This window comes from Camelus bactrianus, chromosome 11 (genome assembly GCF_048773025.1).
Source record: "Camelus bactrianus isolate YW-2024 breed Bactrian camel chromosome 11, ASM4877302v1, whole genome shotgun sequence".
NCBI classification, from domain to species: Eukaryota; Metazoa; Chordata; class Mammalia; order Artiodactyla; family Camelidae; genus Camelus; species Camelus bactrianus.
Window position 1 is genome coordinate 10,741,412 of NC_133549.1, and position 26,334 is coordinate 10,767,745.

General features: G+C 47.9%; 1 protein-coding gene across 7 annotated transcripts; it reads right to left on the minus strand.

The window, feature by feature from the left end:
* Positions 1–94: 94 nt before the first annotated feature.
* Positions 95–26,200, minus strand: URB2 (URB2 ribosome biogenesis homolog). 7 transcript variants are annotated; one of them, XM_074373202.1, is made up of 11 exons: positions 25,996–26,198; positions 25,564–25,669; positions 23,976–24,114; positions 22,348–22,524; positions 17,255–20,564; positions 14,762–14,922; positions 12,620–12,730; positions 10,802–11,044; positions 8,132–8,219; positions 5,145–5,284; positions 95–1,724 (listed from the first exon to the last, which is right to left on the minus strand). In XM_074373202.1, the coding sequence occupies exons 3-11, from the start codon at positions 24,099–24,101 to the stop codon at positions 1,527–1,529; spliced, it is 4,554 nt and encodes a 1,517-aa protein (XP_074229303.1). In that variant the 5' UTR covers positions 24,102–24,114; positions 25,564–25,669; positions 25,996–26,198; the 3' UTR covers positions 95–1,526. The 7 variants fall into 7 exon arrangements, with proteins under 7 accessions (XP_074229303.1, XP_074229302.1, XP_074229300.1 ...); XM_074373201.1 differs by having other exon boundaries at positions 25,564–25,734; XM_074373199.1 differs by having other exon boundaries at positions 25,937–26,198.
* Positions 26,201–26,334: the final 134 nt, after the last annotated feature.

The following is a 26,334-nucleotide window of genomic DNA, read 5'->3' on the forward strand; positions in this document are numbered from 1 at the left end:
AGACGACTGGATAAAGATGTGGTGTGCATATACACAATGGAATACTACTCAGCCATACAAAACAATGAAATAATGCCATTTACAACAACATAGATGAATCTAGAGATTATCATATTAAGTGAGGTAAGTCAGACAAAGACAAATACCATAATATCACTTATACATGGAATCTAAAAAAAAATGATATAAATTTTATTTACAAACCAAAAATAGACATAGAAAACAAACTACAGTTACCAAAGGGGCAAGGGGTTAAGGGAGGGATAAATTAGGAATTTGAGATTAACAGATATGCACTACTATATATAAAATAAGTAAATAACAAGGACCTACTGTAGAGCACAGGAAACTATATTCAACATCTGGAAATAACTTATAATGGAAAAAAATCTGAAAAATACATATATATATAACTGAGTTACTTGCTGTACACCTGAAATTAACACATTGTAAATCAGCCATACTTTAATAAAAATGTTAAAAAAAAAAAAGTTGCATCTACTCAGTGAACTACTATGCAGTCATTAAAAAGTATGTCTGTATAAACCCCAAGATATTATTGAAATATTTCACAGGAAAAAAAGTTTGGGTAAACAAACAAACAAAAATGTACTTATAATCCAATTTGGCAACTATACATTTACTTAAATATACCCATCTATCTATCTATCTGCAAAGGGAGAGAAACAAGGGACTCCCAAGATGACAGTGGCTGTCTGGGTAACAGCCTGGGAGTGTTTCCATTTCTTTCCCTTTTATTTTTATTTTCTGAGGTTGCTACAATGAAATATATTGCTTAGTTAATATGAAAAATATAATTAAGAGTATTTCTTAGACTGAAAAGTAAAACAAAATTCCCAAGGGAACTTCTGAGAGATGAAGCCAGAAGTGCAGGCAGGATCTGGCATCCCGAGCCCGGCACCTTCCCGCAGAGCAGCCCCCTGCACGACAGGGCACCACTCCCGCCCGGAGCAGGCACCTTGGCCAACACCAAGTCCCGACTTTGCCCGGCCCCATCAGGAGGTACACTCAGAGGAAAGACAGTAAACTGGCATGTCAAGGGCATTTCCCATGTTTCTTGAAGAATGTAAAAGGCAAAGATATTTAAATTGGACTTAATTACTTAGCCATGTACCTGGAGTTAAAAAAAAAAAATCCCAAAACCCAGGTTCTGCATAGTTCCTAGTGGGTAGAGGGGACACCAAACCACTGGACCGAGACAAGAACCACATCTGGAATGGCCACAGGAGACATTCAGCAAGTTTTTATTGCATTCACCTCCTTCCAGAATCTGTTTTCAGGATTCTATTGCAATACTTACTGCATAAAAAGATACCTTAAAAAATATTCAGTGTGAAAAACAAAACTGTAAAATACAATGTATATTATATAATCCCAAAAGGATTTTCCACAAATTTCGACGCTGTGAACTAAAGCACCTGATGAAGTCTTTCATTCTCCGACTCTTTCAGACCCAGGGCCACAGCTGCTCTGTGGTACCAAAGCAGCACTTCTGTGACGCAGAGTCAGACGGTGTATCTTTTCTCGCCTTCGTGTTTCGCCTTGTGGTACTTCACGTAGTCACCATACAGCTCCTTAAAGACATCCTTCACTCCTGGTTGCAGCGAGACCCGCAGGAACTGGATGTCTGGCTCAATGCAGAGGTCCAGGATGAGGTAAATGCCCTCCTGCAGGAGGCCCTTCACCGCCGGGTACAAGGTGACCTGGCCAAGGGGGACAGACAGCTCTGTAAGAGCCAACAGGCAGACACCAAGCCCTCAATGGCCTGACAAGGAATTTCAACCCCCGCCACCAACTTAAGAAAAGACATTGCTTTTAAAATATCATTTTGCACATAACTTAAATAATTGAATATTCATATCTTGAAAGTTTATATTTGGGGAAATGGAGGCCAACTCAAGCCAACAAAAACTTAGAGTAAAACATCACAAAATCTCAGGAGTAGCTTTGCTATTCAGTAAATGATGCCTATGTGTTTACTGGGGGCATTTAAAAACCTGAATCTTTAAGTTTAAAAATCTTATAATAAGAGCCACCTGAACATTGCATCAGATTTCCTCCACATGGCCAATCACGTTGGAAGCTGCATTAATTGGGATAATGGCGGCAATGTATGTTCCAAGACCGGCCCACCTCCCTCCAGAGCAGGGCAGGTGGGCAGCCATCAGAGCACCCAGCATCAGATATGATTTATAATTACCACTTAATAGATATTTGTATTTCTGTCAACAATAGCACAAAAGGCCCTAAGTTCCTAAGTGCCCCAGGATGGATGAGTTGGTCCCTGTGCCCAAAGATGCACTTCTTCCTGAAAATCTGGGTTAACCAAAATCCGAGCACAGCAGGAGGAGCGGGCAGTCCAACTCCAGTTTGGCCGTATCAGCTACTGGGCATGAACTTTCAGATCAGAGATTCAGACTAGTATCTGAACAAAAAGGCCGAGAGAGCAGGATCTACTCGCCCTGGCCAGGGCTGTGCAAGCTTCAGCCGAACTAAGCAGTCTTGCACTGTGGCAGGTGAAACCAGAAAGCAGCAGGAAGGGTCCAGCTAACAGGCCTGGGATGTGGCTGGTTCTTCATTAATGTCCAGCTGACCTAAGAGTTCTTGCCTCTCTGCAAACACGGCTTCTAACGGGCACACATTTTAACCAGGAGAAGGTGTGATTCACCGAAGCAACCACTGAGGGGCATATTCCTAAAGAAGCAATTTGTTTCTGCCACTAAGATGATGCTACTCTTCAAAGTCACAGTTATTTTCACAGAATAGCTCGAAAACTTTTTTGACAGATCATCATCTTGGTTAAATTTGACTGTTTTATAGACAAGAATGCTCAAGGGCCAAAGACAGATGGCCTGTCTGTGACTCCACACTGAGTTATTAGGGACAGAAAGAAAACATAAAATGAAACAGAAAACAGAAGAAGTCCTTAATCTTACTAGCTGGGCGAGGATGTTGTAAATTGACTGCTCCTTCATTCACTGAATCATCACACTAAGCAAATAATTCCACTTCCAAAGGCAAAAAGAGGCTAAGTAATTTCCCCAGTGGCAGAAGTGAGATCTGAACTGGGCAGTCTGAGTCCAGACGTCACCATCCCTTCAGCTGGTCCCGTTAGTGAAGGCACAGCCCAGAGCACGGCGCTCTGGTGGGCAACACAAAGGCCAGGACTTTTAGGACAACATAGCCACTTCGCATCTTTATGTTACAGACCGCTTATTTAGAAAACAAGAAAAAAAAAAAAGTCTATTTCTACAACACTAAGATCACTTAGTGGCCAACAAGTGGAAACACCACTGAGTAACTTAACAGGACCTTAAACAAGATGAGTTGTACAAACTGTTTACTCTAAGCCATCGATACAGAGGGACAGTTATAAATTTGTGGGAAAAAGAGAAGATTAAAGTGACCGTAATTTCCCTGACACATCTCCAGGGTGACACCTTACTGCAAAGTCTGCAGGAGCCGCAGCTTCCCCTGCTTGATGCGGCCCCACCGCCACCCGCCCTCACCACCACCAGACCTTCACCAAGGCCGCCTGCCACTGACACACGAGGGGAATGCAAAGCGGTACTTGCTCTCCTGCATTTAATTAAACTTAAAAATGTCTTCCTGGTCTAGAAAGATCTATGGCTCTCTCAGTAGACCTCTAATGCATATGGAATAGTTTCTTCATTACTGATTTTAAAAACAAATTAAAGATAAAACATAGACCGCCCTGCCAATGGATTCTAGGAGGCAACAGCCTGAGAGAATTCCCAAGGCCTTTGGCTTTCAAGATTAAAATGAAAAAATAGCTGATAAGCATAAATTAGACATGCATAATGAGGCTGGAAAAACCTGAGACTTCTCACAAAGTAAATCTCAGAATATTAATCAGTGACTTCAGGGTTCAGATCAAGGCCTCCCCTCTTGGCCCTCAGTGAAGTGATATTGCTGCGTCTCATTTTGCTCTTCAGTGAAACAGAAAATAACGCCACTTCTCGCTCCAGCGCAAGCCTACGTGTTAATGACTTGAGTGCTTGGGAAATATCAGGGTTCTATCAAAATGCTAAACAGCTGCGAGGAAACCAAGCCCACCTCTCATTCAAAGGATGATCTGAAGGCACCCTCTCCTGCCGCCCCAGCTCTCACACTCGGTGCCTTGGGAGGACCCAACACACACCAGCACCCTGGCCAGCTGCCCACCACGTGACGGGCATCTCCACTGGCCAAGGGAGCCATCGTAGATTCACCCCGAAACGGGCTCAGGATGGAAGCTGAGGCCACAGCAGGCTTTCCGAGGAAGCCCGTTCAGACCAATGGAAACTCTCAGGCTTGAGAAACACTGACACCTCTAACATAACACGTTCGCCAGCGGCTCGCCAGAATTCTTGAGAGATTGACAGGGGGCGGGGGGCATTCTGCTGAGGGCAAGATAAATGATATAAATGTATATGGATATCTGCCCAAGTAGACAGATGTACACATGAACACACTGTACTTTCAGCCTCTGACACTCAATTTAAACAAATGAGACATCAAGTCTTGTAATGAACTTACTCCACAGGTCACACAGCGTCTTGGGGAATTTTGAAAATCGCACATTGACCTTCCAAAGTGAGATCACTGTTGAACAATGAATTAATTATCCAGAATATTGAGTCCAAAAGTCAAATTAATCAGGAAAGGAGTATTTAATCCAGGTGAACGCATCTACTGGTATCTCCCCCTGTGTCATCTATTTCGAGTGAGAGGAGCTGAGTCACACGCACCAGGGACTCGTGAACTCCCGCTGCTGAAGGACCCCAGGGCCCCTCTTCCCGGTCTCCATTCAGCCTGGTTCTGCGAGAGCTCCTGTTCTCGGACCTGGGGAACGTTTCATCTCCCTTATTACTCGAAAGACAGACCAGGACAGGCCCCGGGGGTTTGCGCTGGAGCGAGAAGAGAACTAACGGGTGACCGGGGGTCTTTCGTGAACCAACACGGCCAGCCCTCTGCACATGACTGCGCGGCCCCCACGATGACCCTGCAGGAGTGTGTCAACAAGTGTGACAGCCCACCCGCCACAGCGGAGGACGACCACCAGGCACCGAATGCCTCCTGCTGCGCTGGCGGAGAAGCCCTGGGGAGACAGCTCGACCCACCTTCTGCACCTCCGTCACGTACTGGGCCACCATGAAGGGGGAGAACACCCTGAACTCTTCGGCCCGAGCTGCGAGGTGACTACACATCCTTTCCACAAGTCGGGCGCACTCGAGGACCACCGGCAGGTCATCTGGGCTTCCTACAGGAGCAAAGTGTTTCCAAGCCCGTTAGTTCAAAACTCCTACATTTTAACTCTTCTAATTTTGTACTTTCAACACAGGCCCAAAGTAGTCAAAACTCTCATTTTTTCCCAGACTCTTTAATTGGCTCGTTTTGAAGCCAGAATGAGGGAGACAATATGTCCAAATATTTAACCATCTTACAAAGGGAAGAACACTTAAAATACTCTAGAGTCCATGGTTTTTTTTTTTTAAAGAATCTAACTAGAATAACCAAGATTTTTAGGATGAAATCTAGGACTGCAATCACATTAAAAAGGAGATGGATCTGTACAAGGAAAGCTCCAAATGGGGGAAAAAGAAAAATTATCTTTAAAAATGGCTTTTGACAACATATGATTTTGGGGGTTTTTGTTGTTGTTTTTTTTAAATTAAAGTCTAGTCGGTTCACAAGTCTGTGTTAATTTCTGGTGTACAGCATAGTGATTCAGTCACACATACATGTATTATTTTTCATATTCTTTTTCATTATAGGCCATTACAAGGTACTGAATACAGTTCCCTGTGCTACACAGGACCTTGTTGTTTACTTATTTTACATACAGTAGTCTGTATCTGCTAATCCCAAACTCTCAATTTATCCCTTCATCCCCACCCCCTGATTTGAGAGATAAGATGGCCTGATTATGTCTTGGCCCTGTTAAGTTTCAAACATTGTCTAGGATTTTTCTTTAATAGACAGACAGATATAAGACTCAATTAGCATTACTGGGTATCCCCCCAGCTTCTCAGATTTATTTCTGATTCCTAGTTTTTCACACTCTGAGGTGCCAGGATCACCTCGGTCTTCTTAACAAATTCCTCCTGAGAATTTTAACAGCCTTGAACGTTCCCACGACCAGCGAGACTCCCGCTCGCCAGGCCTGCAGAGCCGAGCCCGCGGTGGGGACCTGGGTTCAGGCAGAGCAACTTCACTGGCTTTCAATCAGCATAGCAATATGCCCCCTGTTTTTTTTCTCCAAAATTCTAGAAAATGTAAACAGACCGACAGTGATAAAAAGCACATCAGTAGAAGCTGGGGCCAGGAATGGACCGCAAGGGGAGCTTTCGGGGGTGACGCAAATGCTCTGTTTTGACTGCGATGGAATTTACCTATCAAAACTCATCGAAGTACACACTTTAAACAGACGCACGCTGTTACACATAGTCTCAATAAACTTGAGTTTTAGAAGGTACGGTGTCTTTTTTTTAAGATCTTGAATACACAAATATGTTACATATATGAAATTTCTCTAGATCGGTGTTGCTTTGTGGAAGTGTGTAAGTTGTTAACACTCGCTGGACATTTCAACAGGCAACGTTCTTGAGGGAGGCACTTTCAGTCTCACCTACACCACGACTCCTCTCTCTTCCGGCTCCTGAAGACGCGCACGCGGTTCACACACGGACACCCGGCGCTTGCTACTTGAGCCCAGGTTCACCGCGTGGTCATGAAAGAGTACATTAGAGACCAACAAAAAGAGAGCAAATAATTGAAACTCTCCTCGGTTACGTGGCGAACGCATCAGAGAACCAAGGCTCGGCAGACGGGGTGGCTGAGCTCCGCCAGCGGGGACGCGCCCTGCGGTAGAGGATGCGTTTAAACACGCACACGCCACGCCCAGCGCACTGCCGCGCGCGCCAAGGACCCCTGGCAGCTAACTCCCAGCTCCTGCCCAGGCAGACTCCTACCCGGAACTGGGGTCTGGCTTGTCAATTCAGACACGATCCTCGTGGCCTCAGCACAGAGCTGCACGCAGCCGCTGCCACCTGCCCAAGGCCGGCGTGGGGGGACCTGTATCCCAGCTCCCAGCCCCCCGCCCGCCGCTTCACAGCATCACGTGACACCTGGTGTTCCTCCGCACCAGGCTGGTAAAAAGCCAAAGACCGAATTGTGCCACTGGCTGACCCCAAAACTAGGCGGAATGATTTGGGAATTATAGTCCAGTGTTAACTCTAACTTTTCTCTCTTCTCAAAAGTTACCTGGTTGAGTAGCTTAAATCTACACGTCTAAACCTGTTACCCTGATTCACGCCAGTGGGGAGGAGTTCTCGCCGCTCATACATTCCTAGTCAGTCCAGAACCACTGCCTCGGAGTCCTCCCTGACACCCTCCCAGCTGAGCTCTAAGCCCTCCTTTGTAGCCTGACCAGACCCCCTGCCCTCCCGCGGGACACATCAGGTGGCATGTTCCATGCTACACGAATTCGAAATAGCACAGTGTAGACAGTCTCTCTTTATATGCACACTTCTAATTAATGAGACTCTCCCCCAGATTAGACATTTAGCAAGAATCAGCAAACTTCAAGGCTGGAGAACGAGCTGCACACATAGCTTATATGACTGCCATATGGCAGTTTGCTTCACGGGTAAACAAACACAACCCTGCCAAGACGCATGCGGCTGGAATGGGGCGCTGCAGGAACTCCACCGTTTTATAAAACAGAGCGCGCTACAACTGACCGCTCCTTTTCCATCTCCCGGTTAACCACGGACTCCATCAGGGCAAGAATGGGACCCTAGTCGCTCTTATATCCCCTGCATAGGAGAGCAAATGTTTCCTGAATCTAGATTCTTTTTTTCTTCTAGAGAACAACTATTCCAATTAACAGATGTCAAATGCATTGTGTTGTGGATATAGTTTTAAAAAAAAAGTGACAGTTGGAAATTTCTTTAAAATTGTTCTGAGCATTCATTTGATGACCTGAATATTTCTCTTACTTAAACTCAACGGGGTGGTTTTATCTTCAGTAACATATGTGGCCAGAGACATCTGTAAAAATTAACACATTTGAAATTGTGTATCGGGTACCATTACTCTGCATTACCTTTGTCTTTCTGCCGTCCTTCCTGTATCACTGAAAACACCAGTCTATTAAAACAGTTTAGGAAAGAAGGGATGGCTTTCAGCATCACCTGTAATAGTAACAGACAAAAGAATATAAAAACATAGGAAACTGTATTTCAAGTTCTACTTTAAAGGAGCTCACATTTATTTCCTCCTTAATCTTGTCTATCAGGACACTCAAAACAGTTGGGGCAAATTCTTTTTTGCCAGGATCTTCTGGGGAAATTGCTCACCCTGCTTAACTCTTTAACATTCGTTTTAATGGTTTGGGGTAGGGCTTCCATGCTGCATAATGTTAGGAATCTGATAAAGTAATCCTAGCCTAGAATTTGCTGAATCTGTGTCTTTTACTCTAAGCTGTTACTAGTGCATCCTGGAAATGGGTAGAAGTAAATAATAAAAGGCACAATAACCAATGTATTCAAGTATAATTGGCACTAGAAAAAAGATTACATAAAGCAACTCCATTTAAAATGAGAAACAAAACTTCGCATTTTATAGTGATAAAAAGGTCTGCCTAGGGCTTTATCTCAAAAAATGATATGCAAGCTATGAAACATGCCTCTTTTATACTCAACTGTCCTTTGATCAGGACCAAAGCCATGCGCCGTCCAATAAAGCAGCCACGAGCCAATGTGGCTACTGAAGTTTAAATTAATGAAAATTAAATTTCAGTTCCTAGTCATATAATTCCTACACCACATTTCAAGTGGTCAAGACACGTGTGGCCAGCGGTTCCCGCACTGGACAAGGCAGAGAGAGAACACGCGCACCACCGCTGAGCGCTCCTGGACAGCGCTGCTCTGATACTTAGAACGAACCAACAGCAGGTCAAGCGTGGGGATTCTTTTCTTTGGTGTAATTTATCGAACCAAATTCTGGAGAGCATAATGTCACATTCTTTGTGTCAAACGATCGACTTTAGCAACGTGTTGAGAAAGAGGTCATTTTGGCCAAAGTATCCCAGAGCTTCATCAGAGTTCCCAAGGACCCCTCTCAATTCTCTATCCCAGTGATTAAAAGCACACACACCCAGGGCCAGGCTCTCTGCGTTCACACCCTGGCTTAATGTGCGATCCTGGACGAACACTCAGCCTTTCTGTGCCCATTTGCTCATTTGCAAAATGGGGATGATAATAGGCTGTGCTGAGGATTAAATAAGTTAAAGCATGTAAAGAGCTTAGAGCAGCGCCAACTGCGACAGCTCCACTGTCTACTCTGGCGGGGCTCGTGTTGTGCTTGTCCCTTCAGGTTTACTCAAGCAGACTCCAGCCCGGTGCTTTTAGCAGCTCCCACCTACGATGCACACGGCCCAACACGTGGGGACCCGCTTGCCCCCCCCGCCCCACCCCACAGGCAGTGCGTGTCAGCTGCTATTCTTAGTCACGTCACTCCTCATTGCAATGCTGCGTCACTATCCTTGTCAATCCTCTCCCCTCGTTCAGTGGTCTCATTCTGCTACATGGTCATGTTACTGGTTTTGCAGGAGAGCCACACAGCTTTCCAACATTGCTTTCATCAACCGCATGAAATCCTGCATCTTCTGCAAGATCTGCAGTTTCGGGTTGTAATTGATTAGTATTGCATTTCTACTCTACAGTCAAAATCTCAGAATCAGCAGAGATCCCATAACAAAGATGCTGGCAGGATGGGCAGGGCTGGAGGCGACAGTTAGGAGGGGATGGCACTGGAGGTGCAACGCCGTGAGTATTTAGCTTACCAGAGAATACATTTTTTTAAAACTGCACTGTTGGCAGGTCTCCATCTTTAGAACATGAAAACACTTAAAAATATTTGAATGTGCCTAAGAATGTGTGTATCTATCCCATTTCTGAGTTCCCATGCATCCCACGTATAGCAGTGGCACAATGAAAAGAACACGGGCCAAAGAAATCCACGGTCTTGTTGCTAAGATTCAGACTCAGCTGGCTGACACTGGCCGAATCATTTAGCAGCTCTGAGCATCAGTTTCTCTGCCAAGAAAACGGGGTCGCCAACTACTACACAGACTTGCTGCAGGGGTGAAACAGGACACACGGCAAATGTTCAATAAATGTTGGCTGAACCAGAATCTTTTCTACAGGGCACATGTTCCTAGTCTCAGTCTAATCTGGAAAGCAGCACCCCATAAAATGCAAGCTCAGGATGCCTCACTCCTTACATCCAAGTGAATTATAAGCCCAAGAAGAGATCTAAGCGAGTGACTGACATATAAATATATGCTCTGCGAAAGCAGACTGATTTCTTATGGGCTCCTGGAACACCTAGTACACAAGCATGTTCAGAGTGTCAGCTCCAACAAAGATGGACTCACGTAGCCTGATGCAGTCAGACATTTCCATGTCTGAGGAATCACTTTGGCTCTAGAAATCACTGGAAGCAAAAAGTCTGCTTCGTGAGTCATTAGTTTTATTATCCTGCTGCTTCTTTTTTTTTTAAGTTTTTTTGGGCAGTAATTAAGTTCATTTATTTATGATTGCTCCTATTTTTTAAGTGGAGATACCGGGGATTGAACCCAGGACCTTGTGCATGCTAAGCACTGCCCTCTACCGCTGAGCTGTACCCTCCCCACTCCCACTGCTCTTTTCTGAAGGCTGACTTTCCCTGTCCACACAGAGGAGGCTGCCTCACGCCCTGCTCCCCTCCTCACCTTCGGGTGACACTGCAGGACTGAGAAGAGCACGTTGTGCACCCTGGGGAAGATGCTCCGGTACTCAGGGGGCTTCAGGTGGTCCAAGGGGACCGTCAGCAGGACGCCGAAGGCCAGGCTGACGTGGTGCGGGTTGCTGATGGCCTCCTCCCCCTGCCGCAGCAGCGCAGCCAGGACGTCCAGGATGGGCCCAACCAGCGCCAGGGGCACGGGCTGCTCCTGACACGCCTCTCGGTTCTGCAGCTATGGGGCAGGGAACACAGGACAGAAAATGATGGTGATTCTCCAGAGAAACGGCACAGAAGTGGAAGTGACAGAGGTAAGAATGTCCAGCCTCCAGCATGAACTGAGGGGTCACTGGGCAGTTTGAAGAGACAAGGGGACCAGTGTCCAACCCCCGGGGCGGGGCAGGGCGGGGCGGGGTGGAGGGGCCTACTATGGGCTTGGACGTCCTGGTCCACACTTTCTGTGGGGCTCATCTACCACAAAGAGAAGTAATTTCTTATAAAAGAGTTGATTCATCCGATTTCTCAGAACAAGAAAACGTCACATCAGACACATATAACAATATTTTCCTCAAAAGATCATTAGCTTTACACGTCTGTAATTAAACTCCATTTGTTACATTTCTTAAAATTTGGCTCTAGTTAAAGATGTTCAATTATTATTCTAGAGAATAAAGTGACACAAGGTGAGGGGCTGCCTGAAGTCTTACCTAAGTGACCTGGGAGAGCCCACCTGTGACCGTCCTCCGCACACGGCAGTTTGTAAACAGCACCGCGGGGAGACCTCCTGGGGCCTGTCTCCCCCAGTGCTCACCTCCTCCTGGGTGCCCTGGCTGTGCTGACTTCAAGCTATCGCCTCTAGAGGAACCTACGTGCTCTCCAGCCTGGTGTTTATATCAGCGTGGACCTAACAGGCACCCCACCCACACTGATCAGGCACCCCCTGGGCCCCCTTCCCTCCTCTACCCCCTCACACCCCTCCCACACACCGAAGTGCAAATGGGATTCGTCCACTAATGCAGGGGCCCAGGGAAACAACAAAGCAAGAAGACAGAAGAGCAGAAGAGAACGTTAATTCTACTCTTCAGGCCCTTTTGCCCTGAGAATATGCTAACCCAGGCGACTCTCTCAGGGAGCACGAGCTAGAATTAGGGCTGATCACGATGGTGAAAGACTGCTCTCTCCAGCCCAAGTGTAAGAACACTGACTGCAGACTCTTTAGAGGGCAGGAAGCAGAAGGCAACAGAAGACAGCCCCAGTCACAACCAGGCTTTTGTGCTAATGAAACAGAAAGTCATGTGACTCCACCAGGTGCCACAATTTGACACTTGGGTAGAATTAACAAGAATCTACCTGCAACATTACTATCCTATTCTAAAGCCATTTTTTTCCTCACTAAACCATAACTTAAACACACGCACACACACACATGTGCACACACGCGTGCACACACACACACACACACACAGCTACAGATGAATGAATGCACTAAATAGACCACAAAATTCTGTGCGGACCAAGAAAGCCCCAGAACTTCTAGTCTCACCTAATTCAAACAACCCTGTCACCACACTCCTTCCGTTACACTCCTTCCTGGCTAATGCTTCCTGAAGCTCTCCTACTGGTGACATCACGTGTGCAGACAGACAGAAGCACTGCCGGGACACACAGACAGAAAAGTGCCATGCTTACAGCAGTCTCCAGGACACAGCCCCAGGAACACACACTCTGAGCCCAACAGAAGCAAAACCGCTGCCCCTGGTCTGCGGGTGACGAGCAGTGACAGATGGACACACACCCCAGGGGTACTCACAGTCAGGGCGGTGACAATCTGCGGGCACGCCCGCCAGAACAAACGCGCTTTCTCGCCGCCAAACGGGCACTGCAGTAGCAACTTGATCAACGTCACCGCCGCCAGAACAGCCTAGGGGCAAAGGGAGAGAGCTGAGCGGCGGGAAGGGCCGGCCCTCTCAGGAAGTCAGTCCGGGGAAGGAGCCGGTCACCGGCGCTGAGATCCAGCAGAGCCCGAGTCAGGGCCAGAACAGGTCCTGGGTGAGGCCCTTTACATCCCCAAGTGGTCAGGGGAAAACGGAGCAAGATGAGCAGCACTGTGGCAAAGGAAGGGCCTTTCCCCTAGCGGCTCCCCAAACCAAACACGTAAACGTGCCAGGACGGTGAAACAGAAGGCCACACACGGGGACAGCGACCTCATCACGGAGCCCCTCTCGTCAAGGGGACCCGCTGTAACTTACCTGTGCGAGAACCACCTGTGCCTGCAGATGAAACGAGGGGCCGAATATGTATGTTCACGTATGACTGAAAAACTGTGCTGTACACCAGAAATTGACACATTGTGAACGGACTGTAACTCAATAAAAATAAATAAATAAATAAATAAAGGAGGGGCTGAGGGAAACACGGACAAGGTGAAATACTTAGATCAGGTGATGGCTTTAAAGGATGAGAAGGAAGGAAATAACTTTGGTGACCACACTGGGCATCTCACACCATCCATTTCAGCCCCACCCCAGCCCCTTCTTCCCCCCCCAACCCTGCAGACCCACCACCAAGAAATGCCTTCTGCCCTCTGCTCTCCCTCTCTCCCTCCCTTTGACCAGACACACCCCTCCCCCTCCCCTGCTGAGCTCCGGTCCCCTCTCCCACCCACCTGCAGGATATTTCTACCCCCCTGGCCCCCCCTCACCATCTGCCTTCTCACACTCAAACATAATTGCTCACCACCCTCCTTCCTGTCTCCATACCAATGCCCCTGCCACAGCCCTATCCAAATCCTCTCCATCACTGAATGCTTAGCTCAGTCTCATGACTCTTCTCTATCTGACTGGTTTAAATAGAAGTTGATGGTTTGGTGGGGAGGGGCGGAGAGGATGTAGCTCAGCAGCAGAGCACATGCTCAGCATGCACAAGGTCCTGGGTTCAATCCCCAGTACCTCCTCTAAAACTAAATAAATAAACCTAATTATACCCCCCAAAAAAATTAAAAAAGAAAAAAGAAGTTGATGGTTTGTTTTTCCCTGGCTTGCTGAAAGGAAAGCCAGATGCCTTCTCAAAGCTGGGGCCTGATTTGCGCTGCAGACAATGAAAACTTCCAGAGAGGGGCGTACGTCACAGGTGATGAGACGGGGGTGGGGGTGGCACAGAGCCGGGCCCCCTGCTCACACACAGGAGATGTGAGTTCTCCCTGCTGCCCCTAATTTACCCTCTCCAGCTCTCCTTCCACCCAAACCAAAACCCATCTCCTGTGCTGATTATAACCAGAAGTCAAGAAGCCACTCGTGAGGCAGAGAAAGCTCAGAACCCAAAGGCCTGGGCTGCAACCCTGCCCCAGACAGCGAGCTCTCCGGCCTTCCTCCTCCTGTGTGAGCAGGGTCAGCATCTGGCCAGGCCAGTGCATGGGGCTGCTCAGAGGACCGGATTCCAGCACACTGGCTCCACGCAGTGGCCCCCAAAAGACACAACGCCAAGTGCAAGTGCAGGGCTTCATCAGCAACTACCAAGCCGCCTAAGATGCAAAGGACCGAAGGGCAGCCTGCCTCCCTGAGAGATTCTCAAGTGGCATCCGGGCTATGTGACCAAGCCAAGTAAAATTTCTTAAAGAGTATGATGCGAGAGATCTCAAGCAATGGATGAGCCGAACTTAACTTTTTTATGTGTCAATTTTATGAGTACGTAACACTTAGTGTTTCACACAATGAGAACACAGTTGTAATTTGAAAGAGGTCCCCTTTGGAAAACAAGGCCTCCATGCACTGAGGCCCCGGGCTTCCCCAGAGGGCACAGCTCCCTCCCAAACTCCTCCTGTGCCTACAGTCTCTAGCGGATGGATTTTGCATGTTTGTTTAGTCTGAGTGCTGACGCCGCATCTCAAATCCCTTGCCCCACGGAAGCCAGTATCACTTCTGCGCCCGCCGCGTGAGGGGGAGGAGCAGCCCACCTGCAGATCTGCTTTCCACACGTTGCTGACGTCGAGTCCCTGGAGAATACACTGCATTGCCATCCTAAAGTCCTCGGTCGCCCCAACCTCTAGCATTTGGGTGAACAAGGCTCCCAAGTGAGGCTCCATGTCCTGAACCACCTGGACTGGAACTGCAGGATCTGTGTGGAAAAGAAAATCTGCTGAAGGATGTGACCGGCAAGGGGCAGGTGAAATAAACCAGAGCGGCCGCACTGTGAAACAGTGTACGGCCCTTAAAAGCCAGCATCTCATGGAAGGGGAAACACTTGTGGTGCAGGCGAAAAAAGCACGGCACGCTCACAGCGTTGACATCAGCCTCTCACACACATGGCACCTGTGCACTGAGCACAGCTCAGAGGAAAGCCTGAGAGGACAGAGATGTTTCGCGGGGCTTAGCTCTAGACGCCGGGAGACAGATGACTGGCACTTTCTCTAACCTCTTTCTAGTTTCCTTGTATTCTTTTATAAAGTCAGTAGGGGCCCGAGGGCAGAGTGGTCCTTTTAGACAGATGGGAACGTTGATGCAATGGAAAGAACCCCAAACTTTCAGGGACTGCCTGTTGCAGTCATCCAGCTGTTTCTGCTTAATGCAGGAAAGCCTCCTGAAGTCCCGAGTCCCAAGGTTTCATAACAGAGCCCACAGTTAGGACATTCAAGGCCCTTTACAATCTGACCCCAGCCGCATTTCAGCCATCAGACTATCCCACACGGCCGGAGTACCTTCCTGCGTCCCAGACTGCTTACTAGACAGCACTGGGGGCGGGCAGGACCAGGGCTTCGAGAGATAACATCTAGGTTCAAGTTTTCTACAAGCTTTAAGATCCTGGATCCACTACCCCTTTGAGCTTCAATTCCCTCATCTGTGAAATGGGCATAATGGCACCAACTCCCATGGTCAGCAGATAGGAGAGGCCCTGCAGAACCCTGTCACACGGAAGGCTCAGCGTCGGCACTCCCCCCACCCCACCTGCCCTCCCTCCAGCCACCTGCACTGGCGGAGGCTCTGCCTGCACTCACGCAGCCCAGTCCCACAGTTCTGGTTCACTTCACAGCACTTCGTCATCCTGTGACGTGTGTGAATGTCCGATTACTTAATTAGATAGGTCAAAATCAGCACTTCATTCATCTCCGGAGTAGGAGAGAGTTCCACATATATATGAACCTTTTTTTAAAGTAACGGTTTTCTGTATCTGAATTGAGGTGGTCTGTTCTACTGTCAGAAAGCACTCCTTACAAAAGCTCATTTTTCTGGGCTGAAACCTACCTGAATCATCCCTGGGGACACAAGTGGCCACTCTCTGGTTATCTGTAGCCACCTGAACACTCCCTCTCTCAGCCCAAAGCCTCGGGCCCCTCCTCAGCTGGTCTTTCCTCCAGAGCTCTCACCACTCTTGCCCCTTACTTAGACCGAGTCCAGCCGCTCAGGTGAGTGAGGCCTGGACCCGGCGGCAACACTGGGGCCTGTGGCCTGAAGGCACAGTGGGGTGGCTGTCCTTGACCCCAACGGTGGCTCCGCCCCTGAGGTCCAGAGACACACAGTTAGGACTCAGAGGCCACCTCGACTCACGAGGGCTGCAGGGATAAAGGAGGACACTGTATTCTGTTTAACAAAGGGACGAAGGGGCCAGCGCTTCACCACCGGCTGCCATTTTTTTTCGGACATTCATTTAGAATGGCAAAATAGAAGCATTCACAGAAGACTGAATTTTAGCCGCTGTTCAAAGGGTGAACGCCACTCCCTAAGAGAGGTGCTGACAGAGTGAGACAGAACACGTGAGACTAAAGCCCTCCAGTCAATCCACAGTCTAGGCAGACGAGGACCACACGGTAAGGAACACAGCAGAGCATCATTCAGGGCCCAGCACTCAGCCTCACCTTAGCCCTCCCGGACCAGCCGGCCCTTCTCTTACAAAGCCCAGGTTAACACTTCCCTACCTGAGCACGCCCACAGCCCCACGAGAGCTAGTACTGTTCTGAGAACCAGGGGAGGACATCCTGCCCTCCAGGAATTTTATGAGGTTCCCTATAAATTAAGTCACTTGCATTTTTTTTTTAAGTTGGCAGATTTTGTATCTTTCTTAAGTAAATGGGTGGCACTGACGATCTGATACAGAGGAGCCTACGAATAAGGATCAAACTGTCCATGTTGATCTCTGGGGCCAGGACACAAAAAGGCTAAAACAGAGAACGGTTCAAAACTATAAACTAGCACAATCTCCAAAATAAGTCAAAATAAAAGCGAAGTGTGAAGCAACACACCTGGAAAGCTGCTGCTTGTGTCAAAGCGGGGAACCAGCCGCGAGAGGAACTGCTTCCACGTGCAGGGGACACGGGCACCAGAAGTGAGCTCGTGGGAGGGAGTCACGTGCTACTTTTTGAAATGTACACCTGTTCCCACAGGCGGAGAGGCCGGTCGCTTCTCTCCACCCAAAGCTCTACAGTACAGGACCAGCCCAAGAGAAACCATCTTACCCGCAAGAACCTTTCTCACAGAGTGAAACACGGAGGTAAACACAGACTCCTCCTCAGGGTGTAGGTCTGGGGCCAGAAAGAACAGAGTTAAAAATCGCACGGCTGCCTGGAAAGACAGAGTGTCTCTGGCCAGAACCGGCAGCTCTGCCAGGATCTGAGAGTAAACGGTCTGGTAGAGGGCGGTCTGGGAGTGCAGCATTTTGTCCATCATTTGGGAAACCTCTGTCCTGCCTGGCCTGGACTGCCGGCCCACGTCGGCTTCCAAGAGCGTGCTGACTGACGAGATGATGGCGGAGGGGAGGCGCTGGCCCTGGGCCCCGCGGGCCACGCAGAGGCGGAGCACGGCGCCTGCGTGGAGGACCGCCTGCTCCAACAGCTCGGGCAGGGCCTCCGGGGCCTCTTGCTGCTGCTTCTGCTCTTTGACTAAAGGCCCCAGGACTTGGCACAACTTGGTTATAGACACGAGAAGGAGCTGCTGGCCCAGAGGATTCCGATTTCCCAACTGCTTGCCTGAAGTCACTGCCGTGTACACTTTGCACCGTGAAAGGAACGTGACGATTTTCCCCAAATTGAGCACCGGGCTGAGCTTTCTCTGGATCAGCATCAGCAGCAGCTGTTCTAAGAATGTTCCCACCACGTGGAGGAATTCCAACCACGAGGGGTCATCCATAGCCGTAAGAAGCCTACTGCTGGCTTTGAACAAGGAGGTCAGTGTGATCTCAAAAATATCGCTAACGTACATGACCCTGAGCACGGAGTGGGCACTCTTCCCTCTTTGTAGGTAACCGAGAAGCTGGTAGCAAGTCATCCAAAACTTGAGGGTCAGTGCAGAAGGGCAAGAGCTCCCCAGCTTGGTGACGGCCACGGACAGTAACAGAAGAAAATAATGAATGTGACAGGGAGCCAGGAGGCTGTCCAGCTGCAGAGAAGAAATAACTTCCAAGAGCCCCAGGAGGCGCTCCAACTGCTCCCCCTTCAGCTGGATGGGGAAGCCACCCTTGACCAAGGATAGTATGTTTTGGGCAATTTCTCCTTTTGGTTCTACACCTTCAGACCCGACTTTGGAAAATCTGTTTTCCCAATGAGCCACAACCACGTGGTCCTTTTCAAAAAGCCAGGGCAGCTGCTGACTAAGAAGGGCCGGGTCCCCCTGGACACCGGAACGCAGAATGCTGCTACAGGAAGCAGTCAGGCTCAGTAAGAACGCACGATAAAGGGGTGGCATTTCTGGGAAGAGGGGGCTGTGAAGGACGGCCTGAGATATCTTTTCAAGTGTCAAGTCTGGCTCTTCCTCTGCCGAGCTTTCCTGGGCTCTGCTCACTGGTAAAGTTCTCAGCAGGACGCTGGCCAGGTACCTCATGTCATCGGGACTAAGATAGGACGTTAGAATTGTCAGGTTGGACACAATCAAGTGCCAGTGGGCAACGGGGTACGTGAGGGCACTCACTGTCCCGACCTGGCCGTCCCAGGAAGCGGTCATCCTCTGAGCCAGGCTGGCTCTCCCCGAGCCCAGGATGTAGGCAGCATCGTGCCTCAGAGCATCGAGGGCTTCTTCAGATTGGAAATTCGTTTGCATTAAAGTCCTTTTCATTTTCTGCAGGTAGAGCTGTTCTAAGCAAAACCTGCCAAGGGAGTCGAACTGAGCCGTAAACTCTTGTATCTGCTTCCAGTGCTGGGCTTCCACACCCGGGAGCAGCGGGGGGAGGCGCGGGGGCTCCGGGGCAGCCCCAGCCCTGGAGCGATACTGGCTGCAGGTCAGAGCCAGCATGGTGTCCACCTGCGCCCAGGTGTGGGAAAGCAGGAGCGCCGCGTCGCTGACCTTCTGTTGCCACGGCTCAGGTGCTGGGCACTGGGGGTCCCGGAGGAGGTCCAGCAGGGGCTTCACAAGGTCCCGCAGCATCTCGTCCATGGTGCGCTGCATCCGCCTAACCACGGGCAGAGGCGTGCCGCTGTCCAGGCTCCGCATGTGGAACATGACGCAGTGCAGCAGTGAGCTCAGGGACAGCGACTTGAGCGCCATGTCCCCGTCGCCCCGCAGATGAGGCAAGACCAGAGACTGGAACTTCTCCAGCATGAGGGCCCAGGCGTCCAAGATCTGGGTCGGGGGCAGCTCCAGGAGGCACTGGCGGAGCACAGCCGCAGGGCCCGCAGCCAGCACGGGCTGTCTCAGCGCCTCGGCGGCTGGACGACAGATCACCCCCAGCACCTCCTCAAACAGCCGAGGCACCTGTCGGAGTTTGGCGTATGTCTGGAAGAGCGTGTGAATAAGAGCCTCCTGGGCTTTTTTGGTCCGAGACTCTGTTACTTCTGCATCAATCCAGGCTGAAGCCAACAGGTCGTCCAGGTCTGGTTCCAAAATCAAATGATTCAGAGACATCAAGACTTTGAGGCAGCGGAACCAGGCTGGCACAGGGGCTTGCGCGTGGTTTATCAGCAGCTCGGCCAAACGGCGGTAAAAGTGGAACTGAGCCTCTCCGTGCCGGATCCTGTCGGTGGCAATGTTGTAGATGTTATTACTGGCCACGGAGTTGAGCAGCTGTTCCAGGGCCAGGAGTTCTGTGGTCCAGTCGGACGTGGACAGGGCTTTTATCTGCTCCTCCGGCAGGCGTGAAATCCTTAAACAACCAAACAGCCGGGGGAGCACCTTGAAGCAGAGAAGCTGGTTCCCCTCCTTGAAGTAAGAGTCTATGAAGAGCTTATACAGCAAGGCCACGGAGTTGGCTACAACAGCCGCATGAAGGGAGGCCTCACAGTAGCCAGCATCGACCAGCTTGGCAACCACAGTGCCCAAGGGAGCTAGAAGATTCTTCATGGCCCCCATCTTCGTGTCACCCTGCTGCTGGTCCAAGAGCTCCTCTTTGTAGGAAGAGAGCAGGTCGGGCGGAAAAGCACCGCCTCGGAGCATGGCCTCAATCTGACTCCTGATGTCCCGGCCTAGCGCTGGCCGCAGCTGGCCCTGCGTCCACGTGCCCCCTGAGAGCAGGTGTCTCAGGACCAGGCAGGGCTGGAGCAGGTGCCCGGTCACCTCCCCAAAGGCACGTTTTGGGTTGACCTGCTGCTGCTGAATCGAGAGGTAATGGCCGAGGGCCAGGTGAATGACATCAAATAACTGGGGTATCGCAGCTCCTTCTGGCTGCCGACAGGCCGACCAGCACAGCTGGCCCAGCAGGTCAACTGTCAGCTCCTGTCTGGCTGTGTAGATGGCAGCAAGGGCGGGCGTCGAGAGCACACCCTGGCAGCAGCTCAGCACAGCACTGATGTTCCTCTGGGATCCCGAAAGAGAGAACTCGGCTATTATCTCATTTATGATCTGGGTGTAAAGAAAGAAAGAAAACTCATCACAGACCCTAAACCCACACGTACACACAAAAAAATACAACCGAATCAATGAACTCACTCCTTGCCCTCATCTTAATGAGAAAGAAATGCCCAGATCATCACATCTAAATGAACTTGACATCTGCACACCAAAGGCAGGCGGAGTACCTGTCAATTCCTTCACACACCCATCTCCTACCAATATAAAGTGGGGAAACGGATCAGTGCCTTTGTAAGTCTGGTCCCTCTTTAGAGAGCTGAGTTTTACAAGGCTTAATCTCCAAAGATTTCACTTTTTCTTAGATCCTAAACCTGCAATTCAACTTAGATGCTACAGGTACATGGACAAGTGGCCTTGGGTTATGATCCTGTGGTCCAAAATAAATTTTTTATGATCAGTTATACTATTTCTATTTTAAAAACCAAAGTAAAAAGGCATTCTTAAGAAAGGAAAGCAAATGTTGCCAGTTAACACTTATTATACAGCAAACCCACGGTCTACTGCTTCCAAAACGCTGAAATTCACAAACACCAGACATCATGAGGGCCAGGCAGATTCCAAAATTCACTCATCAGCCAAGTGACTTGCTCCCAGCCTTAGAGCATCCGAGAATCAAATTTATTCTAACTGCTAAGTTATCAGTAGCCCAATGACACAGGTGTGTTTATCTCTGTTCAAGTAACAGCTGGCTCTGGAAAAGCTGAAACAAAAATGTCTTAATGTACTTAAATGCCAGCACCCTGCTCCAGTAATCTCCAAATTCTTCTGATTACACAACTTACCTGTAAAAACTTTTTCCACAGTTATACCTAATCAGGTTATAAATCGCATACATGTACTATAATACTAATACATATAATATATAATTATAATGCATGTATAAAAACTAAAGAGACTTTTCTTTCAACATATAGAGATGTTGTAAGGTTTTCTCCCCACACTGCCAAAGGACCATTCAGAATAACCCACTGTGGTGATCGCTGGCCCATTATTTTTAAAAGTTACACAATTTAGAACGTAATTTCAAAAACCACTGAAGCCTGTGAACCATAAGGCAGCTCAACTATTTCATTCTTTTGTTAGCAGGCTCTACTGGTTTTCTCCGCAGACCTGCACACCCACGTGGGCAAGGTGCTGAGGGGGTGAAGAGCACAGGCTTTGCAACCAGACAGATGGAGGTTCAAATCCCAGCTCTGTCACCTACCAGCTGTGTGACTTTCAGCAAGTTACTTGGCCTCTCTGGGCCTGGCCCACACTGAGTGCTCATTATTAGTGCTTTTTATTGTCACTGGCTATTCGCACAATATTTCAAAATACTCAGTAATGATGATGAAGCTCATGATTCTGATCTGAGACTTCAGAATCACTTCAAGTTAAAAACCTCTGAGGAAATTCTCATCTAGATTTTGGCCTTTGATCTCCCTTCAGTCTAACAGAAAGGTGGAGGATAAAACATCATCAAGTAGCATCATTTGCTGGCTACCTTTTCCAATTGAAAAGGTAATTAACAACCAGTTTATGAAAACATTCTACACTTTTATTGATTATTAAATAATATAAAGTGCTTAGCAAAATGTAGAGCATACAATATGTCTTTAATACGTATCAGTCATTATTATTACTCTAATAATATTATTTCTTTCTTCTCGCCTACCTTGACATTTCCTACACCTTCATATAATTAACCCCAAAACAAAGGAGCCTCCAGCATTAACAGGAAATCAGCAGAGATGTAGGTAAAACGTGCAGGATAACACAGGAAACTGTTAATTACCTTGATGAGGGAAATCTGAAGGTTAATTGTCTTTCCATTCTTGAGAAGACTCTGCAATTTTCTGCTATGTAGAATGTTATCTATATAGAGCCAAAGCCTTTCAACAACATCTTCCTTCAGTTCAAGTTTTTTCTTATAAAACGCAACCAGTGACTGTCTGGCCCAATCAAGTAATACCTGAATTTGGAAGAAAAATACTTTAAAAATAAATGAACTTCTTTACCAAGAAAAAACGACACTGGACATTTATAGAGACACCCCGTGTGTAACCAAAGACACTTGCCAGGGGGAAAACTCTTCTTTAAAATTTATCTTGGGGAATATTACAATACATAAATGTTTTGGTATCTTAAAATATTTATTAGTAAAGAATCAATTAAAAAAACTAATTTTGTCATCACCTGGAGGCAATAAGAAGTTTCAAGTGGGAGAGTTCCTTCTACTAGCTTCTCTTAAGTTACACTAAATTTTAAAAGTTAAAAGCACAACAATAATTGCTCAGCATTGCTACGAAATGAATCACACACAAAGGCAAAAATGCAGTCAGAAGACCGGGGTTAGTGTCCTGGCTTCCCGTGTTACCTGCAGCTTCATCTGTAAGTCTATTTACCGCATTCAGAAGTCAGAGACAGACTTCGGTGAGATAACTCACAAGTGCTGTATTAGAAGGAGGGTTGGCCAAATACAGTTTCCATCACTGTGACATGTTTCCTTATTAGTAAACAGGAGGAAAGGAGGTGTGGCCTCAGCTCACAATACCAAAATTGTCAATAAGAGCATGAACAGTGACAAATGTTAAAAGGAAAACATTCTCCCGGGATAAGGATGGTGGAGACCTTGATCAGTTGCCTGCCAGGACCACCAGGTGACTGTCAATCTGCCAAAAGGAATCTCAGGTGCAGCCAGGTTTAGGAACTACTAGGTATGACGCTGCTCCACACATGGTAGCTCCCCATTTTAATGACATAACCCATCTTTGACACGTCTGTGCTGTCTTAATAGCAGCATACGAGTGTACGTTACCCAGTCTAGTGAGCTCATCATCCTGGTTGTCTCCATTGTATTTAACACTAATTTTTACTCAAATAAGCTTAAGAAATCTTAACAACAGCAATATGTTCCTTGGTTCCTAATCTGTTTCTAATCTGTTGGTTTCTAATCTAATCTAATCTAATCTAATCCCCTCAGCCTACTACAAATGCTAAAGCTTCTCTACTTTCCAACCTTCAGTTCATCAAATTGCAAAGACGTGTAACAAAGCACCAACGAGCAATTGCCTACAGAGTGGCACTTTGCTCTGCAACCAATGAAGATACCAGCAGACTCAGAACCTAACTTCTGTAACCTAAGTCCTAATTTGTTCACTGATGCACATACTTCAATCGGAATATAAGAGATATTCCCAAACAAAAGAAATGCTAACTGAGGTTTGGTAACAGAAAAACTTCTTTAATGAAATACGGGCTTACTGACTTTTTCTTACTGACACTACTTTTAACTTTCCGATCATGTTTCTTTCCCCAACCTTTTCCCTAATCTTTTAAAGTTTTAACTCAATGTCAATATGCAACTTACATACGTGATAATTAGCTTAAGTTGTAAAAATGTAACTTGCACATTAAACTTACTTGTTCTTTATTTGGAAGAACACACTGGTGGGAAATCCAAGCAAAGTGAGCTAGTTTTAGTTTATCTTCCCAAGAAGTTGTCTTGCTTTTAAGCTTCAGGGAAATGCCAGAATAAACAGCAGCCATTGTTGCACTTTATCTACAATTTAAAGCAAAGGAAAAAGTATTTATATTAAGGTCAAACTTAAGAGACATCAGAAAATGAACATCATGTATCTTACTGCCTACATAACACATATTCATTTAAAAAAAAATTTTTTTTTAATGAATTAAAACACTGTTGGGCAAAGTCTATACATAAGATGCTCAAGTCCATGACTTTTCTGGGGGATATTCAGACAAAAGCAGGCAAGAGATGGATTACACACACACACACACACGCACAAGCATTCCTGCGGTAATCAAACATCACATCCTCAGAGGTCAGTGCACAGGAATTTAATTTAAAACCCTAAGTGTTCAAGTTACTTGTGAAAAGATTCATTTACACATGGTTCTAGATGGAAAAAGGTAAGTTTTGGCACAACTGTTCTGAAATATATATACTATGTAGTGTGTATTAGCTCTATTAAATAGTTTAAAGAGATAAATAAGCAGTGTTTGGCAATACTAATACTCCTCCAAAGTACAAAAGAAATATTGTATAAGCCCAGTCCCAATAAAAAAGACTTATTTCAGCTGCAACAGTAACTTCCCCACTACAGATTTATCCATTTATGTATAAATTTACAAACACACACTGCTTCTAAAGACACTGCAAAATATAGTTACACAATTAACACTAAGAAAAAAAACACAGTATCATAAAATCATGAATACAGAAGGAACACAAACACAGCAACCACCTATAATCCTATAAAACTGAAGATTATATGCAGCTTTACATAAAAAGCTCTATATGTAGCTAACTGAGGTAAATGTAACTTCGAGTTTCCTAAAAGTCATAGCAAAAACGGGAAATATATCAAGTTAAGTCATTTCATTATATAAAAGTAAATAAGTCAGTTCCTCAAAGGAGAAAGTTTGTCGTGATACTTAATACTGAAATTACCATAAACAACAACAAAATAGGACCAAGTGGTAGGGGAGGGGGAGGGGAAGAAGGACCAGAAGGAGAAGAAAGAAAGAAAGAAAGAAAGAAAGAAAGAAAGAAAGAAAGAAAGAAAGAAAGAAAAGAAAAGAAAAGAAAAGAAAAGAAAAGAGAATCTCAGTCCTATGATTCTAACTTAAATACTGGTAAACCAAAAGAATTTGCTATACTGAGAAGGATCACCGGATTTTTTAAATCTAAGGGGCCTGAAGTCCTACCTTCATAACTAATTCCCAACAGGTATATATTTACAGGGAATGAGCGAACACCGGATGAGGACACTTACTCAGCACGGTATTCTTCACTCTACAGAGAACAGAAGAGTGGAGTGCTGCCAGTCTTCCTATTTTGTCAAACGTCCAATATCCATTCAACAGCTACTTACTTAATGTCTGAATTCAACGTTAGACAGCCATCGCGACAGCTACAAAGTACTTAAAAAGTGTTTGCAGAACTGGCTACAAACACGCCCGAAACACTCTCCGGGAGTCTACCCACCTTCCGCTCTCGGCGCCCCGCAATGATCTTTGACAGGCGGTGTGAAAAGCTCGGTGTGGACAGCAAAGCCCGTCAGTACTCAGGCGAAGACCGCTTAGGCACAGCCCTGCGGAACAGCAGGACACCAGGTAGCAAGAAACAGGAGCAGCCAGGAGCGATGCGAGAGACCACCTAAGGGGCGAACCCAGTGGGCTCTTGTCCAGCGCTTGCTGACCGGGGAAAGGCCGGGCCCGGGACGGAAAACCGTCCCCAGGTAAGGAGCTCACCTCGCGGCCGACTCTGGTTAGGGGTCGCGGGCGGGGAAGGAGGGCTGTCCCCAGGGAAGGAGGAGGGACTGGGCAGGGGCAGAGGCCCGGCCCGGGAGCGCGCTCACCTCGACGTCGGCCCCAGGTAAGGAGCCCACCTCTGGGTCTTCTCTGGGTTGGGGCTCACCTGCAGACCGTCCCCAGGTAAGACGCTCACGTCAGGCCCCGCCCGGTAGGGGCGGCGGGCGGGGACGGAGTGCAGTCCCCAGGTGAGGAGCTCTCCGGGAGGCCAGCCCCCGATGGGAACCACGCGGGGGTGCAAGGACGGCGGCGGCGGCTGGACCGGCTCGCGGGCGCCCACCACGTGGGGCCGGCCCCGCGCTCCTTCCGCCCGACGCCGGCGGCGCGGGGGCGGGGCGGCGCGCACGCCAGGCAGCGCCAGCCGAGCGCCGAGGCGCCTCGCCCATTGGCGGAGACGGTTGCGCGTCGGAGGCCGGAGCGGCCCAGCCCGCGGCGGCTCCGCGTC

What these genes read in the sequence shown, in the direction of transcription:
- URB2 (XM_074373202.1), bottom strand. Translation starts at nt 24,101, where the DNA reads ATGGCTGCTGTTTATTCTGGCATTTCCCTGAAGCTTAAAAGCAAGACA. An exon ending in AGATTGTCACCGCCCTGACT is followed by an intron (nt 11,045 to 12,619) that starts GTGAGTACCCCT and finishes CCTGCCCCATAG; the next exon opens with CTGCAGAACCGAGAGGCGTG. An exon ending in AGGACGGCAGAAAGACAAAG is followed by an intron (nt 5,285 to 8,131) that starts GTAATGCAGAGT and finishes TTGCTCCTGTAG; the next exon opens with GAAGCCCAGATGACCTGCCG.